The 18,233-nt window shown below is 41.1% G+C and overlaps 1 protein-coding gene across 2 annotated transcripts in view; it reads left to right on the top strand.

Moving 5' to 3' along the window:
- The window catches only part of zbtb20 (zinc finger and BTB domain containing 20), a 119,959-nt gene that overhangs the window by 88,216 nt on the left and 13,510 nt on the right, over positions 1 to 18,233 (top strand). For both annotated transcript variants that reach the window (XM_037119714.1, XM_037119715.1), the window contains exons 2-3: positions 13,711 to 13,855; positions 15,482 to 17,011. In XM_037119714.1, the coding sequence (XP_036975609.1) occupies positions 15,502 to 17,011 (1,510 nt within the window). In that variant the 5' untranslated portion in view covers positions 13,711 to 13,855; positions 15,482 to 15,501. The remainder of the gene's footprint in view (positions 1 to 13,710; positions 13,856 to 15,481; positions 17,012 to 18,233) is intronic.

Genomic DNA, 18,233 nt, shown 5'->3' on the forward strand with positions numbered 1-18,233 from the left:
TCTGAACAGAAACTCCACATAAACTTGATGTCTGTATTTTTGGACATTTTATTGTTTGATGAATTGGAGGGTGCTTGTCTTGTGTGAGCTCTCACCGGCGGCTTCATGTCAGAAACTCTCGTTTTATCAGCACAGAGGTGTACAGTAGCTGCTGAAAAGGGAGACAGCCATTATGTGCCTTGGGGGAGTGTTTGTAGTCCAGAGTATCAGGTGCCCAGTTTCATCTTGGCTAAATCGCTAATCAGGATTTATATGTATATATTCCACATGTGCATTAATATTCACAGTGTTTGAGCCATCGCCATTTGCCCCGCTTTCTGTGTCACGGCTAAAACCCACCCATGACTAATGAATATTTAAGAGCATGTCTGCAGACCAAGGAAACTCATTATTGTATGAAGGAGACCCAGCAGATAAACTGTAGACCTGCTCAGATGAAGGCAAGGTGGGGGGAGAAAGAGGTGTTCAGTTAATCCACACTCAGCAATCAATCCCAATTTTGCTTTTGGCTTCACCCATCCTTCACTCGTCCTCTGTAGCTTGTCACCCTCTCCTCACATTCAGCAATTTATTACTGACCAACAAACTGACGCAACATGTCCGTGGCGTTCGATTCTGTCACGTTTTTTTCAAGCTGATTTAGTCGCTCTTGTACACATTCCTCCTGCCTGATTTATCTGGGTTTACTCAAGTGAAAATGTGTAAGGATACCATGCTGCACTTGTAATGAGTGCTGCTTTGGAAGAGACATGTAACCAAAAAAAAAAAAAAAAAAAAAAAAAAAGGGAAAGAAAAAAACAATCATCTCGTACTGTACATGCACACAGATGGCAGGTCAGTATTCCAAAAAATTTTAAGCGCACTGCTGCCCAAATCGACCAAATAGAGATATCTCGGTTGCCTCCGCAAAGCCACATTTATGGTGGTGGATGTTACCCCCACACCATCTTCATCAAGATTTTACCAGGTAATTCTGGTGGCCCATAGCCTACATGATTAAATGTAAAAATATGCATACATGTTGAACATATTTTGGGGTTTTTTTTTGGACTGTATATGGTGGCAAGAGGACAGGAGAAGTGGGAGACAGCATGTAATATTGGTTACAGGTGAAATTCACCTCAGTCCACTGAATCATGCGATCTGTTTAATTTCTCAACTGAGTAAAATGCATACTCAAGTTTTATTTTAATGTAAAATATCAATTTTGAAAGTGTGAATTTAGTTGCAAATTTGAGCATGTACTGGCAATATAATATTAAAATTACATTTTGAAGCAAAAGTAAATGTAATGTTTGTAATTTGTAATTCCAAGTCGGGTGTTTTACCATCGTGTGACAGAAGACTTTAAAAAAAATATGCACTTGAGTCCATCCTGGCACTTTGACTATCCCAGTTGAACATATTTGGCAGCCATTTTGGGAATGCAGTAGAGATCCATCGATATAACGAGCCACTTTGTGGATTGCATCCAGAATGTCACAGTGCTTGTTAACTGCTTGGCCTTTTTGTCTCAGACAGTGTTTATCCTTTCCCCCCCTTTTTTTCTTCCTCTATAGTACTCGTTAAAAGAATATTCCCCCATGGAGCAAAACTAATCTTTGATGTGATTGCCAACTGAGACTGTTTGCAAGTGCACAACTTAAAGTTAATGGTTAAGTCTCGTAATTAAATACAGGATTGCCGTTAAGCCTTTAATGGACTTTCAGATTAAAGATTTGGGGTTTTTTTGTGTAGAAAGAACGCATAAAGTTTTCTCAACTGAAAGAATGTTTTACAGCAATCGCAGCTTTAATACAGCAATGTGTCCCCCAGTTACCATGGCAACCTTAAAAAACCCAAGATACCTCTAAAGCTTTAGAAAAGTCTCATTTTTTGGTGTAATTAACGTTACTTGTTCTTGATATCTGTGGATCAAAAAATAAAAAAATGAATTTAAAAAAAGTGAAAAAACCTGGATCTTTTTAAGCTGGCAGGCTAGCTGCCTCCTGGCTAACTGGCTTGGATCCTTCTACCCACAAAGCACCTTTTTCACACATAACATGCTTCTCCTCACATGATATATTTTTTTTAATTCTTGAAAATACTATTAACACAATTGCAAGACCTTTTGTGAATCTGTACGGTTTTGCCTTTGTAATTGAAAAGAGAATTTACCCTTCAGCTGCATTATGCAACACAAAAATGCTGTTACGATGAGTTATGGTGATTTCCTCCCAGCTATGAGGCGGAATGGAAAATAATACGCGCTGTTTAATGGGAGGACAATTGTGTTTGTTGATGAGGCGACTGTCCTGCATTGAACCTAAAGGTTTTTATTTGTATTTTTTGTTTTATAGAACCGGGATGTTACGTATTATGCATTCATAATTTGACGAGAGATAGAAGTGGCTCAGTTCATTCAGCAGGAATTTCTACTAATATCATTCTCTAATAGTCTTGTGCAATCTCAAGTCAAAGCTCGGTGACGTTCGGAGCACGCAGCATGTGGAGAAGTGACAAAACCAGGAACTTTCGAGGCATGTTTTTCCATTTTTTTCAAAAGAGTTTTGTTTTGGAGTCTCCCCTCCCTGCAAGTATCACAGGAATGCGTAATGAAAGCACACATTGAGACCGAATAAGTATTTGCGAATGTGCCATGCTGTTGTCAGGAAGCTTTTGTTCGGTTATAAAACTTTATAAAGTCTGTTGCAACACGGTTATTATCTTTATCTCTCACAGCTGAATGCAACATTGTTTTAAGATTTGGCAGTTGAATATTTCCCAAATACATGAAAATATACAGTGAGAGCAGTTCACCACGTGCTTGTTTACATATAAATTCCTCACTGCACTAGAGTGAATTGCTTTGGTATCCTTATTATAATTCTATCTGCTTTAATTACGCTCAAGATCCCTTTTTGTCCTGTCAAGTAAAAAATCAAGTCTTTCTGATTGCCACTTGTGTCACATTTACTCATGTTGTTTGTTACATACACAGTATATATAGTGCAAACACAATCCAGTTGTGTAACTGTGTGTTTCCACGTCTTTTTTCCTCTTACTTCTTTATATTTGCACTGCTGCTTTTAAAGCTGTTCATACAAATTCAGCTGTTTTACCACCCATGTATCATGTGACAAAAAGACCAGAAGTGGTTTTTAAGAATAGAAAAAAGATTTTTGCAAGTAAGAAGAAAACTTAATCAGAACTGCAGCTCGTTGTAGCAAAGTTTGCGTGAATCCTGTACAAATCTTTTGTCTTGGTATGACAAAGAAAACAAAACAAAACAAAACAAAAAAACGAGCATCTAAACCTGATGAGCATTCTCCCTCTTTAAACACACACGGCAGGCCCAGGCATTCAACTGATGTGAAAAATGTATCCTGGATTCTAATAGCGTAGTTGTATGTTTGCCAAGGTGCATGTGTGTCCTCAGTTCACCCTGCTACCCATATGGTTTTCTACAAGTCATGGTGAGATCACTGCCTGGTTTGAAAGGGGGGGGAACGTATCCAGAGAGAATGTTTAAAAAGTAGCAGGGTCTTCTTCAGTAACTTTTTAAACTCTTTTACAGAGAATGGGAGCTGTGTATTCTCTGCCTCTATCTTGGCTTCAGGAGGACTTTTTAAGCCTCGTGCCAGTAAACTGCACTCGCAGCAGCCAAAATGTTAAGGCTGTGCACAGTCTTACTCAAGGTACATCGGTATGCAATTGCAATGGGTGAACTTAGGGGGAATTATTTACACAATAGTATTTGTGTTGTGGTTTTATCACGAAAGGAAGACTGTTGGCACCTTTGTGAAACATCCACAGAGCCAAAACTGCTTTTTACTTTATTTTTTATTGAGTAAGACATTCGTTTATTGAAATGCAGCTGCAAGAAATCATTGTCAGACATTTTGTCTTTTGAAAGAAATTCCTTCCCAAAGAATTTTTCTCTTCAAATTTTCATTTTTATCAAGAAAATGAAAGGAATGTCTGTTCTGATACTGTCTACATTGTTTATTGCCCCGAAAGTGACCTTGATAAAGACAGATTTCAAAATAGACTCCTTGAAGGAGCCTGAAATCATTATTAATTTGGCTTTCAGCTCATTGTTTCAGCAACTAGGACACAAGTGTTTTATCATCTCCAACTAGTTTACAAAAGTTGGTCTACGTGACAGAGGACAGGCATGCATTACCTGTTCAACGACAAAGAGATGGCAAAAAAGTATCAGTTTTATCAAAGTTGCCGGGCTTGTTTCACATTTCTCACTGATGAAGAAAATTCTGGTAGCATGGACACCTGCATCACATTTTAAGTACAGATGCAGTCCATGTGTTAGGCTCTTTGAGATGTTAGTACACCACTGTAATAGTTGTCAGTTGTGTCAGCAGCGGCTGAGCATTTTTCACTTAAGTGAGAACTTGGAATTAAATGCCTCGTGGCAGCTGCTATGCAAACGAACATTAAGTTTATTTTCCTTTTATAATTCCACTGAATAGGTGTACTGGCATGAATGCATTTTTCGACTAAAATGTCTTTTATGGCCTCTGACTGTAATCGCCTCTGCTGCTCGCTAGTATCTCCATTTATTCATTCATTCGATCCTGTTTCTTTTTTTGCGTCTATTCAGGGTCAGTTCAACATGCATTTAGAGGAGGGGCAACACTGCGCGGGTCACTTGGCTAACACAGAGATGAACACAGAAACACACTCACAGAGGTAACAGGAGCTAGTCATTCAAGGTGTAATATTTGGAATTCTTAACATAAAACCCTTCAAAATAAAGAGCAAACCCTCCTCCACATCTCGTATGAACCATGACAGTACGAATTAGCACATTTATGTTAAGACCTGCTGAAAATACTCACAGCCATGTGGCATAGTTTTTATAGTAATGTCACCAGAAACAGCTGACAGGGTTAGGTTACACTCGAGGGCCCGTAAACTATATATTGTTCTCATCAAAGATAATAATTCTGCTATATTCAAACAGCCCACAACAATTCATGTGCGTAAGCGAGGCCAAAAGGACGGGTGATTACCATAAACACAGCTGATGGGTGGTCATGTTCGCTCTCCACTGTGTGCTGCTGTGAGTTGACTCTGTAGGGACTGTATGTATGTAGACCAGATCAGAGAAGTTGTACCATATCATTTAACAGCGGTTTCACTGTATATGTAGATATCAGCAGTGGTGGGATGTAACCAAGTAGATTTATGCAAATACTGTACTACTCAAATCTTAGGTGCATGTACATGAGATGAGTATTTCAGTTTCATGCTAATTTACTATTCTACTCCACCACCATTCAGAGGGAAATATCGTACTTCACTACATTTATCTGTAGGCTTCAGTTACTAGTTACTTTACTAATTGCATTTTTGCACACATTTTTTGCTGTGAATTAAATGAGTGCAGCTGAAATAACTGATTAATTTATTAGACCTCTGCCAGCAGATTAGTTAAATATTTCATGCTTCCAGCTTTTCAAATTGAAGACTTTTGTTCTTTTACTTTTAATTATTTAAAAAAATATGAATTTATTTCTAATGGTTTTGAGGTTAGCATCGCAAACGCATTGTGAAGGTGTCACTTTAAGCTTGAGTTATCAATTTAAGGGTAATTGTGACATCATTTCTTCACTGAACCAAACAACCGGTCGATTATTAAATGGTGCAATATGTAAGAATTTTAGTCAGAAAAAAACAAAACTACAGTCTCAACGGTTTTGACGTCCTGTCAAGTTGTATTGTGTTGCAGTGACATCTACAAAAAATGGCATGCTTACCAGCTAGTCCACAGCCCAGCCTGTCCTGTCTCATAATACCTCTAGTTGCATAACTGAGTTAACAAGCTAACGGTTAGCACCTGTTAGCAATTACTCTGGTGATATGCTGCCCTTTTTTCGTGCAAAATATGAATTCAAGAGATTTTCACATAGTTGCAACATTAAGATAATAATGAGCAGATTAATTCATAATGAAAATAGTCGTAGTTGGTTGCAGTTCCATTCGATATAGTTGATCTTAGCTCCACCTTAACCAAACAGAACAGTGAAATGCTTTTCACACCTTGACGTCTGAGGAATGATAATCTAATATTCTAATATATAACAGTGTAACAGTCACAGGAGACATCTTTCTTCTATTTTAATACTCTGACTACGTTTTAAATGCAGGACTTGGACTTGTAATAAAGTAGTGTTTTTACACTGTGGTATGAGTTCTTTTCTTGAGAAAACGGCACAGAACTCTTCTTCCACCATTGGTTGTTAGTGGTAATATGTAGTTAGGTACGCATAACTTAAGACATGCAATAGAACGAGTATAACCACACAGCACTTACTCCGAAGCTTGGTAGGTAAGAAGACGAGGTTCTGCATATCTGCTTGCCGCACTAATTCACAACAGAATGCAACAGATCGAAGCACTAAGCACCGCCTGTAATTTAAAAAGAAAACCAGAGGTTTTAGTCTGAAATTGTTTGCAACACATGGACACACCTTTTGAATGAATCTCTCTTTCTGATGCAAGACCGAATTACACTAACACATAATGAACGCTCTGACTTATTCAGTATCGATGCATGTGACTCACAGAGTTCATGAGCAGCGTAACAAATTGGAGTTTAAGCGAATTATTCTGACTTTTTAGGACTAATGAGGAACCGTGTTCTTTGGATACATCAGGTAGTTTTACACACAGACTACCTGCCCTATATTATCTGATACTTTCTATAGATTGTTGACCTCAGATTTGTTTTCCATACATCTCAAATTCCATCATACCATCTGGTCTCCTTTTTCTCTACTAGACTATCACTGACACAAATACTAAAATGGGAGAAATCTTGAGTTTCTGGCCTCTCTTTCATTTCTTGTGAAACTCTTGCTTAACAAGTTTGTCTTGCAACACAGTATTGTATGGATAAAGTTTCCCAATGTGGCTAGATTGCACGGCCACCTCCCCGTCGGATTAACAGAAAACCTCACCTATGTGCCAACTTTTGTTAATTTCAAACTGCAGTATGGCTTAAGTCATTATGTCTCACTCATTTTGCTCCGCTAGCCTGCCGACCTCTGGACCAGAGGTGCCTGCACTTGGTGAAAGCGTGTATAAGGGCACTCATGTGGTTGACTGTGTTTCAGTGTGTCAGCATTACACTTTTAGATGGGTCATATGTCAAATGAGATGATGAGACATATATAATCTGTATTTACAACACAACAGCTTGCCAAACTATAAATACACGTTGTGTAGCACAACATTCATCAGGCTCAAAATAAGCACTGAATATTAACTCATCTGGATTTAATATCTCATCTCATAATGAACAAAACCTGTGTGTGCTGAAGATATGATTAGTCTACCTGAATAATGACTCAGTTTTACTCAGTGTATTGTCGTTGCTGTAGCTACAGGCTGAAGAAATATGTTACATCATGAAACCTTTCTGCAAAGTCCATTTTCACCGTTTCCCTTTGTGTTGCTAACATGCAGCATGTTAACAGTTTTGCAGCACGTCATTCTTTTTGTATCCCACTGAACCCTTTTTAAAAGCGAGCATTGAGCTTGCCAGCTCCTGGGAGAGAGAGGCTAGCTTGCTGACCCCTGAAGCACAGACCGGCTAACGAAAAAGTGCAGGGTTGTGCTGCACTGCTTAAAGTGCCCTCGTGCATTTGTGGAAGTTCAGCTCTGTGCCGGACAACACCACCGCTGCGCTCGTGCACCCTCGTGCAGTTGTTGCCGGAGCACATGGTGCTGAAGTTTTGAGGGCTGCAAACAATCACATTCACGAATGGGGGAAATATTCAAGTAGATGGACTGAGGGAGGTGGAATCATCTTTTCTTTTATAAAATGTGGACGGAAAAAAATGTATCACATTTGATTTCTGTTCGGATGCCAGTTATCATTTGAATATCATAACCACCCTGTAATTATTCGCTTGCTTAAGACATGTTGCTGTTAGACCACACGTATACATATTTTTATAGTATGCTCCTCTTAAGTGTGTGTGTGTTTTTACTTTAACCCTTATATGGTTGTATGTGAAAGCACGATGTAAGTCCTGTGTTTCCTGAACTGTTTTTAATTTCTGCATGTGTGAAAGTGTGGTCTCTCTCTCTCTCTCTCTCTCTCTCTCTCTCTCTCGTGACAAACACAGTACCGGTATATATTAACCCCTAAACACATCCACAGGTTCTGCTGTTCTCTTACACTGTAAGAACCGCATGCTTGTTAGCAGAGGTCCCACATAATCCTCCTCGTAAGTCAGCACAAAGAATCTTTGTTCTGGTTTATCTCCCAAGGACATACAAATCAGGAGGTTCTCCTTTTTCTTGCAGACACATAAAGGTGATCCAGCCTCTCAGCACACTTGCCGAGGACTTTCTTGCTTATACACACTGTCCACGCAATGCAAACACAGACATAAACACATATGTGTGTCTGATATTTCTTGGCATACAGAATTAACTATGTGCCCTTTATCATGATAGACCAGTAATAGACTGAGAGCTTCTTTGCAGGTTCATGAAGATCTTTCAGTGGCCCATGAGGTCCTTTTTTGGAGAGGCAAAATGTCCTCGACACGTGTAGTAGCTGTAGAGAGGCAGTTGCTGTGGACACTTGTGCCTAAATGATAACTCTTGAATTTAGCATTATCTGCTTCGGGGGTTAGAGGTGTTTTGGAGACTGTCATATGAGTAGTCAGATGGTTCTTTTCGGTCAAATGCTCATTAACAAAAGCACAGCTATTTGCCAATTCTGAGAGATTCCTTTAAAGCCTCCTTTTCCATCACCAAAGAGAGATGCTGTCTTTTTTCCTTTTTAATGGCCTCCATCCAACAGTGGCTGTTTGTTGAAACTTTCATGAAACACAGTTACTGATGGCGCTAATTCATGAGTGTTTGTGGAAAAAAGTATATTAGGAGTAGATTATCCTCCCATCTGTAAAAGGACAATGGATGTGCTATGGATAACGGGTGGTGGTGGGTGTGTTTTTGACAGAAAATGACGAAGTTAAACAAGCTGTCCTGTCAAAAACACACTTTAACTGTCCTTTACTTGTGTGTGATGGTATTGTGGTGTGTATTGTCATTTGTTTGCCTGAGGAATTTATTTGAAAGCCGCACATCCTGTCACACTTGAATGGCTTTCTGTTGGACTGAATGTCTTATCATGGCGATCTGCTGTGCTATTTCAGACATTTTAGCGGCAGTGGGACTTAACATGAAGGGTGAGATTAAATTTAGGGTGACTAAAAAGAGTTAATAACAGTTCTGGCCAGTGTGTGATGTACAGAAATCCGTGGACTTTTCCTTGAATCTCAGCTGAGCAATAGCCATAACGTTGCCCTGGTGCTTTTGCAATTACTTGGTGAAGCTTTGACCAAACAAGAGAGCACTCACAATAGGAAAAAATGAGTGTTGTTGTGATTTTAAATGCTGCTTTTGCACTGTTTGAATATTTTTAAACTCTCCCTGGTGGCTGGGTTTGAAATCGAAGCTGTGGTTGTGAAGGAGGAAGGAATCACTCATCCTACGTCTGCGCTGGAGGTGACGAGCCAGTTCAAAGTTCAGGAAATATGTCGTAATTGTAAGGAAAAACACATTGATCGAACGTAATTCATACATGTAACTATGATCATCAGACATTTAGACAGGGATATTTCACTGGTGGTGTCGGATTAACGCCGTGCAGTTCCACTCAAGGAGAGAAGGAAAAATGAGAAGAAGAAAAAGAAATGTTGGCTCAACTCGGCAACAGCCTACGTGTGCTTGTTGATGATTTTCAGTGGCTGCCATAAAGGCAAATCAATTAAATCTTGAGATTGTGAGGTGTTTTTTCCGCCGCCTTGCCTGAAGTGCATGTGATTTCGGTGCATTAGTTACCTCACCTGTTAATTGCTTCGTAGACGAACACTCAAATGCAATAAGAGAGGTGGCGCTTCCATATTGCTCCAATCCAATCAGCCGACACAGCAATGCTGGTTGGGGATGAATATTCAGTTACCTAAAGGAATAATGTTTTTAATTGTGCTCATCAAAGGAGAAACTCAACACAATGGTATTAGCTGTGGCTTAATATAATTTTCTTTAAAACACACACAAAAAAAAAAAGTTTATGAGTGATTACAGTGAGTTATGGCTGTATATTGCTTTGTCAGAGGAGTGACATGAACGTCTTTATCAAACACACCCTCGGTTATCAGCTCTGATCAGAACACTTTGTCACCTCAAATCTGCCAGCGTGCACGCTACACATTAACATCATGTACTATTTCACATTAGATCACGCATCCAGACTATACTATTGAAGCACGGTTTCCCTGCTAGTTTACATGCTAATGTACTTGGGCTGAAAAGGACGATTGAAATTAATAATTACAATGTTAGACAGTGATCGTTAGGCAGTGGTAGGGGTTTCAAACAAACTCATAAATTACTATTAATTAGGTGTAGCACAAAAAACACTCTTGATAAGTGCGTTGTGCGACGCTGTGCGCACATGCATGGACACGGGGCTTCTCACAATGCCCCGTGGCCCTTTTGTCTCAGGATTTAAATGTACCAAGGGCCTTGAATGTATGCTTGTAGTGTGTGTTGTAAGCAGTATTTGCATATTCAAGATGTATATTATTCACATGGCTGATGCTGCTCCTTTCATAAGCACGCCTCTTATGTCTGTTCTCCACCCCCATCCCCCATCCTCACCATTTTAACCCCCCCCCCCTTGATTAACTAATGTCCAATTCGATGCAGCGTATTTCATCAGCTTGTCACCTAATACAGGCAGCTGATTAACCTGGAGTCTGGCTGGTGAAGTTGCAACCCCTCGCCTCCCTCGTCTTCATTTTTTCTTTTTCTTTTTTTTTTTTTTTTGCCCCCCCCTCTCTCTCTCTCTCCCCCCCGCCCTCCTCCCCAGTCTTTGTTGTGGCGGCAGCAGCAGAGCATGCATTGCATTGGCGGTCTGAAGCATTGTGTCTGATTTCCAGCAGACAAACTGACCTCTGGGGATTTATTGACAGCAAACTCCACAGAGGCAGACACAGAGCTGGGAGCATGGAGAGGCAGCCGGAGAGGGGCGGGAGGGTGTAGGGGAAGGCTCGTATAGGGAGGGAGGAAGGGGAGGAGGGAGGGGAAGGTGGGAGGGAGGGTTCAGAGACAGACAGAGAGACAGACAGATGGAAGAAAAGACGGCGGTGGGAGAGTTTCGACGTGATGAAACAGGAAGCAGGTAGAGAGAGACGCAGGGAGAAAAAAAGGGATCAATACGAGGAGGGAGAATACACACCCCGAATTTAGTTTGATTTAAAAAAAAAAAAAAAAAATGTTTTTGGTGGAGCGTTAGGAAGCAAAAGAAAATGGCCGCCTCCTACAAGGATCTAATTAATTTTGAAGGATCATCAGCCCCTTTAGTCCAAGGCAGGGTACAGGAGGGAGGGAGGGGAGGGGAGGGAGGGGAGAGGAGGGGAGGGGAGGGAGACAGACCCCTGGGCTGATTAGAATTCACTGCAGGTAGGCACTGGCTGCTGCTCACCCACTGTGTCACGGCTAAAATGGAATCACTGTTGTGAGTGGCAGTCTGGGCAACTGAAGCCTGCTTCCCTTGGCCCTGCTCCTTTGTTGCCAGCGTTCACCTCACTTTACCCCCTTAGGCAGGTGGATTTACATGTCTGGATGGGCGAGGGGAAGCCAGAGAGAGGGAACATATATGTGTTTGCATTGTCTAACAGAAGCTATGAAAAGAAAGGGCCTGTGGCATTAGAATACAGTTGAAGCTAACTCCTGCTGGAAAAAAAAAGAAAGGTCAAATATTTGCTGCTTAATGGATTCAAGCATTTTGGCAAATGAATGTGTGCAGTATGTTAAAGAAAAGGCTTTGAATGTAAGACTTTTTGTGTTGGTTTTCACTTTGAGAAAGGTACAATTGGTACAGGGGTTATTTAGGGGGTTATAAACCACCATTTGGTTAGTTTGGTTAGCACGTAAGGTTTGAGAAAAAGAGGAAAGTTTCATTTCAGATTAAAGAGGGTTTTTTTTTTTTTTTTTTACAGTGAAAAAGAATTTTACTGTAAAATCTATTTTTTGTCCTGACCAAGACGGAAGAACAAACCAGTGTGTGTGTGTGTGCACATTTTTAAGTGCCAAAGAATGATCCGCCTCAGTATCGAGTAATCACCCTCTGCTGCTTAACGCGCTGTTACTTGTCTATATCTAATCATCAAATGTGTTAGTTGACGAGGACATCTCAAGAAAACAAGCACACGTCTGGCTGCCTGCAGTACTTCTCAAAGTGGGGGCCTGTGGACACGAAGCTATTTCAGTTCCTACACTTTAACTATAGATAAAATCCTGTTTGGCCCTTATTGAGGCATATTTATGGGCTAATATGTAAAAATGTAGAGGTTACTTGCTTTAAAATCACATCAGTTCCCATGAGTGGATTTTACCTCAGTGTCTCAAAGCATTATTTGTGTTCCTTGGAAGCGCTTGAGATTTGTACAAAGAATAATATGCGTCACACACAAACGTGCAGGTCTGGTCAAATCCTGGCCCCGCTTCCTTTCATTCAGCAGCAGCACTGTACTTGCTGGCATTTTACAGGGGAGCACTTGATGTTCGTGTCGTAGCCAACGTGACAGCCACTGAACGTTTTTTTTTTTTTTTTTCATTATTTTTTATTCCATTTCCAAAAAAAATTGTGTCAGATCACATGTGCAATTACGATTCAAGCTCCAATTAATGATAAATATTCACATCCCGACGCACACAGTCATTACCAGATACTTTGTGAAGCTTTATTGGATGATATGTGTGAAGGCAGTTTGACCAGTGTGGGAACAGTGGCAGAGAAATTGTGAATTCTTTCAAGTCTGCCTGACCTTAAATGATATCGGGACTCTAATGTAGTTCGTTTTACATAATTTTATTTCCAGTTTCAAAGTCAAACTTCTGCATGCATGTGTGTGTGTGTGTGTGTGTGTGTGTGTGGTGTGAGAGCGATAGTGTGAGGCTTTTCTAAGCGTCATCAAACCATCACATGCTTAATGTTGTTGAATGCCTTTCTTGTGTTTTTCAATGAATGCCTTGTGTGTCTAATATTGGACTCTCCTTCTATTCTTACAACTTCCAGTGTCCACTCGACGTCTGTCTTGGATATTGTTCCATTTCAAATTGTGGGTTTTGGAAATGAAAAAGAGCACACACGTGTCACTACTCTCTCTCTCTCTCTCTCTCTCTCTCACACACACACACACACACACACACACACACACACACACACACACAAACACACACACACACACACACACACACACATACTTTGAGGCGTGTGTGACTTCGACCTTTTCTGAAATATTAAATCGGAGTAATTGTGTGAGGAATTTCGATCTTTTTTTTTCCTCTGGAAGGGTGTGGTTCTGTTGCCCATCGGCTCAGAAAAACTGCTGAGAGAAGAACTGGCTCTTGTACCAATATTATATCCAGTCTTGATTTGTAATTGGCAGTCACGTGCGCGCAGGAGCATCCTGTCATCTTGCCTTGAAAACTCTTTCACACATCTGTTGCGGCGTGTCAGTGGAAGATTTCTGTGTTAACTGTGGCTCCAGGTTCATTAAGGGAGTGGCAATATCGACGAAGCATTTTAAGATTTGTCTTTGTCTTTTCTCTCTTCCCCCCCACACCCCCGACACCCACCCACCCTCCTTCCTCTCCTCCTCCAAAATACTGTGGCAGAGCAACACATGATTTGGACAGAGAGGACTGACAGGCTTGCCTAGCACCTGGCCTCTGATCAGCCATCTCCACCAGCAAACTGAAGCTTGACCCGCACTTCATCACCAGCCACACAAGCATCTTCGGAATAAAACGTCATCTAACTGTGAGTACACTCGACTGCTTCAATTTGTCTTTTTTTTTCTTCTTTCTTTTACGTGCAAGTTTGAAATAAGCGTTCCTACTTTGTGCCAACACTACTGCACTGATTCTGTAGTAGATTTTAGCTAAATGAATTAGGATAAACAAGTCTGGTCCTGTCAGATACGATTTTGTTGTTACTACATTCTTAAATATGTCTATCCAGTGTCTGTTTCTGTTCCAAAGAATTCCTTTACATGTTCACATGTACAGGAGTTAAGTTGTGTGTTCATTCTGCTATTTCATCACCATTTGGTAAATACATTTGTCATTCATTGACAGACATAGTGTAAAAGAATTATCTGTCAATTTTTTGACGAGGATTTGCGTAGTTTCCAGGTTATTTCAGGATAGGTAGATCGGGAAGTGCTGAGTTTAATGATCAATCAAATAAGGTCGAGTGCTTTACTTTAATTATACACACACAGGTGAAAGAAATTAATTCTACAGCAATAATCAAAACCCACAATTTGTATAATTGTCCCTCTTGCTCCCCATTTAATTTCCATGTATATTTGACTTCCTTTAAGCGTCTCACTGGGACGAAAAGCATCTGAAGTTTTCTTACACACTGATCAGCCGGGTCACATCTAGTGTATTCCAAGGATAGTTAGGAGGCGCCATCAAAGTGAACACATGGCTAACAAAAGAGGCCTGTTGTCCTCTAAGCCCAGTGCACCACCTAATGGTGGTTGGAGGAACTTCAGGAACACACAGTGAAAGAGGGGCAACTTGTGATAATTAGATGGGAACCATCTTAATTGTCTTTTGCCATGGCGATGGGCGATTTTTAACACCACAATGCAGAAGACAAATTTAGTTTGGGTGGTGGAATTATTTGATTCTCATCCTAATATTGTGAAGCTGGACTGAACAAAATAAATTACCATGTCTGTATTTAGCAATCTCCAATCAACACTGTCTGTTTATAATAACCATCAGTATAAGTTATAATTTATTTTAACCGACTGTATTACTGGAACAAGGTTATGTTTTCTAAAATGAACCAAAAAACAATTTCCTTTTAGTGACGCTTTCACTCAAGGTTATTCTTTTTACATAGTGTATATTTCTTTATTAAAGTATACTGTTTTATTACTCCTGTTTAGGGTTGCTCGATTATTATTGAAATGTGGCCGAGTGCATTATCTAAATCACAGAAGCATGCCATTTTTTGATAAAGGTAAAATGTGAGGAAACAGCATGATGTTGAAGTATTGTAGTGCTGCAGAGATCTCATGGCCGACATGTCCTGTTGTCTCGATGTGAGAAATCATGTTTCCAAACATTTGTCATTATGATTTGAATATTTTTATTTTTGGTGAAAATAATAATTGTGATGCAAAAATTATCATTCCCACTTTTTATGACTCATATTGCAGTCTAGATGTCTATCAGACTTGTTCTTTTAATACCATATTAAATCATCCTACTCCTGTTATGCCAGTAATAAAGTTGATGGTGTGAAATCATACAAAAATGTAGTTTCCTGAAATTGATCATTGTAAGCAGACCAGTGTGTTTAATCCAGTTGGATAATGTTTGTGTGTGTCCGTGCTTCTTAATCAGGTGTGTTGCCTCCTACTTGCAGGTGACATCAGTTGCAAGGGGATGACCGAGCGCATTCATAACATCAATCTCCACAACTTCAGCAATTCTGTACTTGAGACCCTCAATGAGCAGCGCAACCGTGGGCACTTCTGTGACGTGACTGTTCGGATCCATGGAAGTATGCTGCGAGCTCACCGGTGCGTGCTGGCTGCTGGAAGCCCATTCTTTCAGGACAAGCTGCTCTTGGGCTACAGCGACATTGAGATCCCTTCTGTGGTCTCAGTGCAATCCATCCAAAAGCTGATTGACTTTATGTACAGTGGGATTCTGCGGGTATCTCAGTCAGAGGCCCTGCAGATCCTTACTGCTGCCAGCATCCTACAGATCAAGACCGTCATTGATGAGTGCACCCGCATCGTGTCCCAGAATGTGGGCCTGGCCGGGCCGGGGGGATTCCCTGTTATACCAGGAGACTCTGGTCAGGAAACACCCCGTGGCACACCAGAGTCTGGCACCTCTGGGCCCAGCAGTGACGCAGAGTCAGGTTATATGCAAGCAACATCACAGCAAAGCATGGATCGTGCATACACATCACTGTACTCCTACCCTGGCCTCTCTCTGCAAAACGGCACCCGCGAGCGCGGCCCCCTGTACATTAACCCTCTGACGTCAAATTACGATCCGACTCTTGGCATTCAGAAGGAAAACCAGTCTCAAGATCCGCCCTGGATGAACCGCATCCAGGAGAGGTCGCAGCAGGTCGATCGCTTCATCTCCACAGCAGAGTCCACCCACTGCCGCAAGCAACCCCGACCGTCACGCATACACACAGGAGGGATGCACATAAAGCAGGAGGCCGAAGACGAGTTCAGCTGCTACGACAATTTGGTGGACTGCCAAGACGACACCGACCATACTGAGGGTGTAGAGAGTGAATCCAAGGTTGAAAGTTTTGACTCAGGGGTGAGCTCCTCCATCAGTACTGAGCCAGATGCTATGGAGCAGCAGCCGTACCTGGGCTTCGGACGAGACGTGGGCGGGGACGGGCAGCAAGGCGAAGGAGGTCCAGTGCATATAGAGGTCAATGACTCGTCCCCGGAGCAAGTGCAAGATCCAGAGGATGGGGACACATCCCACAGCACTAGTGACAGTAGCATGATGCAGCCCCTGCCAAACTCAGTCATGTCCCAGTCCCTGCCAAGTGCCCCGCACTACATGCGCCAGGCAGAATCACACACCAGCAATTTGAGGATGCCGATGACCAGCAATTCCCAAGTGATAGGCACTGCTGGAAGCACCTTCCTGCCCACACTCTTTCCTACACAGCCGGCAAGAGACAACAAGCCTTTATTTTACCTTCCTGGCCAGCAGCAGCCCCAGTTTGTGGCAGTGCCGCCCCCTGCAATGCCATCATTCCCGAACCCCATGTCGGTACAGCAAGCGCCAGCTCAGCAGCAACAGGCTGGAGGAGGAGTTGGTCCAGGGGAAAAGAAGCCCTATGAATGCACTCTCTGCAGTAAAACCTTTACTGCTAAACAGAACTACGTCAAACACATGTTTGTCCATACTGGTAAGTCAAAAAGCCTGACTTATAGTCAGTTAAAGCTGCAACAATAAGTCGATCAAAAGACAGTGAATTGCCCATTTTTTATAATCGAGTCATTTGCTGGTAGCTGCTTCTTGAATGTAAGAATTTGCTGCCTTTTTGTCCTTCTTGATTGTAAATGAAACATCTTTGAGTTTCACAGTTTGAAGATGTCACTGTGGGCTCTTTAAAATGGCGATGAAACAACAAGTAATTAATTGATTAATTGAGAAAGTTACTAGCAGATTCATCGATAATCAATAGTCATTTGTTGCAGCTTTAAACCAGCCAGCCATGTTGAAAATGTTTCTTAATCATAATACAAAATGCAAGACAAAAGGATATTAGTTTTTTAATGAATGCCATTATTGCACATTAATAGTGATATAGAGCTGTGTCCCTTTAACACGCTCCTTATGTGTGTACCCAGGGTTTGAAGTTGTAGTTTGTTCCCTCTCAGAAAGTGACAAATTTAGTTTTTTAAGTTTACACTACACCCATTGTCACACATGTCCTGTGTTTTCCAGTGGCCTGCTCGCCATTGTTAGATTAGATCACGTCACAGAGATGACCGGTTGAGGTTGAGGTGCTAAGTTGAAAACAGAAGGTTCTGTCTTTGATATCTAAAAAAAAAAAAAAAAAAACTTTAACTTTTTCTTTGTTAAATTGAAGTGGTGGTAGATTCAGTGCCCACCTTGATCTTTTCCTTTTAGTCCAAATGAGCACTTAAATGAACAAATACCGCATTAAGAAAATACCGTAGTGTAAAGCGTTGGTATGTTTGCTGTGTTTTCATACTGGTGGCCTCAAAGTGTGCTTTCATTCGGTCGCAGTTGGCGAGCATCTTTGTTATCATTTGTATCTTGACTTACAATGATTGTTCATTCAGCACATTATTACACCGCGCACTGCTTTTCTCCTAGCACTGACAGCCTTATCAATCTGTAGAAATCATCATCACAGACAGAAAGAATTAGATATCTTATAATTAGATGATCTCATAAAAACTGCCTACTCATATATCCATTATTATTCATTAGATTCCACCGCTCGTGAATGCTATTTCAAACCCAATCTTACTCACACGATTGTGCCGAGCAGAGCGATGACATATTGAGAGGGAGACTGATCGATCAATCACGTGGACGAGATCTGTACGTCCCACGGCGGCTTGATGATGGATTACATTAACCCGATCTTGTAAAAA

This window comes from Acanthopagrus latus, chromosome 13 (assembly GCF_904848185.1).
Source record: "Acanthopagrus latus isolate v.2019 chromosome 13, fAcaLat1.1, whole genome shotgun sequence".
In the NCBI taxonomy this organism is placed as follows: Eukaryota; Metazoa; Chordata; class Actinopteri; order Spariformes; family Sparidae; genus Acanthopagrus; species Acanthopagrus latus.